General features: G+C 38.7%; 1 protein-coding gene across 1 annotated transcript in view; it reads right to left on the bottom strand.

The window, feature by feature from the left end:
• The window catches only part of flnba (filamin B a), a 62,350-nt gene that overhangs the window by 28,671 nt on the left and 31,720 nt on the right, over positions 1 to 1,959 (bottom strand). Inside the window, exons 18-19 of the mRNA XM_025060082.1 lie at positions 1,417 to 1,571; positions 439 to 556 (exon numbers count right to left, since the gene is read on the bottom strand). Of these exons, the coding sequence (XP_024915850.1) occupies positions 439 to 556; positions 1,417 to 1,571 (273 nt within the window). The remainder of the gene's footprint in view (positions 1 to 438; positions 557 to 1,416; positions 1,572 to 1,959) is intronic.

Below are 1,959 nucleotides of genomic sequence, written 5' to 3'. Positions count from 1 at the left end.
GGACCGACATCATATTGAACTCTGGGTTAGGAATGGGATGGCACTTCAGTTCATAGTAGGAGTCAAGGCAGGTGAGCCAATACTTTTGGTAATATAGTGATATCTGCAATACACATCCAGCTCCAAGTGTTTAAATGTTAAAATGGCTTACCATAAGTACTGACATGTCTGCGTTGTGGATGTATTTCAATATATCTAAAAAAGACCCATGGATAGGGATTCACAAAACGTGTATTGTGGAAATTTCTAAAGTCTGAGAGTCTGTCAGCACAGATCTATTTGGAACCCCTGCACTCGTCGAGAGAAAGCCTCAAATAATAATAATAATAGGAAGGCTATTCTGTTCTGACTTCCTATGTGACTATCAGTTTATTTTATTTCTCTGACCGACATGATGAAACACATTTGAACAAATGAGGTCACATCACTGTTTCTTACGTCCAATCAGGTTGTCCACGGTGATTTTGCTGAGGTCCAGAGGAGGAGCCACGTCCACCACAATCGGACTATTGGGGATCAGATCTCCTCCAAACTTTACAAAGATTTCCAACTCCCCCTGCAGGACAATCAGCGACAGTGTTAGACAGGAACCATGTAACAAGCTGGAAATATTGGGATTGTATGTTGTAGGGCTGTAATCTCCCAAGTCCACTAGTTGATTTTTCAATCAATGCATTCTGGTTTGACTTGAATTCTGATTAGTCGATTTTTTTTTTTTGGGTCACAGATGCGTGAAAATCTATTTGAATGGAGTCATTTATGACGGTGACTGCCCGTATTATTGACGCAGAGGCAAAAGAAATAGAAGTGGCACGCCGCTGCATGTTTCATGTTTCTATTTGTTCTGAGTAGACCTTCCTTATTGTTACGTACTTCCGTTCGTTTTTGTTCAAAATCTGTCTCGAAAACCTCTTTACGCACATTTATTGATAGCATTATTGTTGGATGATTTGAGCAGTTTATTTTTAGCCTAATCATTAGGCTGAAAAATAAACTGCTCAAATCATTAGGCCCTAATGTGCCCTGATGTGCAATTGTGCTGTGTCCTTGCACAAAGCGAGACTGACCAGGTAGGTGTTTGAATTACGGTAATGTAACAAAAACAATAACATAAATATTCCTCAACAGTTCTAGTACTGATATCACTGGTTAACATATTTTTGGAAATCAGGGATTATGATGTCGCGCAGATGTGCACGTGATGCAAAACAATGTCAGAGACAGATACAAGTGTGAAATTAATTATTTTAAATTATAATTCATTTCAGTGAAAAATAATTCGGTCGAAAATCTAATTTAGTATAACGCAACGTTTATTCAGTCGAAATTTTCCACTGGTTGTGTCGGCCACAACTTTCTTGAATTGATTACAGCCCCAGTATGTTGGTCATATGATCCAACTGTTGCGTGACCAACCTGTTGGACAGGTGTGTATTTTACAGTGTAGGAGTAGTCATAGTTATCAATAATGTCAAAGTCTTCGACTGATCCAGAGAATGACACATGTAAAGGAGCTTTTCCAGCACCTCGGGTCAGAACCTTGAAGTGGGTCAGTTTTCCTGTCTCCACACCTGAGCCAGAGACAGAATAGTGAGGAATAACGTCAGCTAACAGAGTGACACATTGAACTGATTTATGAGAGAACTACACAATTTACCACCTAAAAGTCAAAACCAAAGTCCATAGAGCAGTGGTTGCGATGATTTTAGGTGACAGAACAAAGTCCATAGAGAAAATCAATGATTTTAGTTCACAGACCAAAGTCCATATAGAAAATCAATGATTTTAGTTCTCAAACCAAAGTCCATAGAGAAAATCAGTGATTTTAGCTCAGACCAAAGTCCATAGAGAAAATCAATGATTTTAGCTCAGACCAAAGTCCATAGAGAAAATCAATGATTTTAGCTCAGACCAAAGTCCATAGAGAAAATCAATGATTTTAGCTCAGACCAAAGTCCA

The sequence above is a fragment of the Cynoglossus semilaevis genome, chromosome 11, assembly GCF_000523025.1.
Source record: "Cynoglossus semilaevis isolate Cse_v1.0 chromosome 11, Cse_v1.0, whole genome shotgun sequence".
NCBI lineage: Eukaryota > Metazoa > Chordata > Actinopteri > Pleuronectiformes > Cynoglossidae > Cynoglossus > Cynoglossus semilaevis.
Note: the sequence above shows the minus strand (reverse complement) of the source record. Positions and strands in the feature narration are given on the sequence as shown.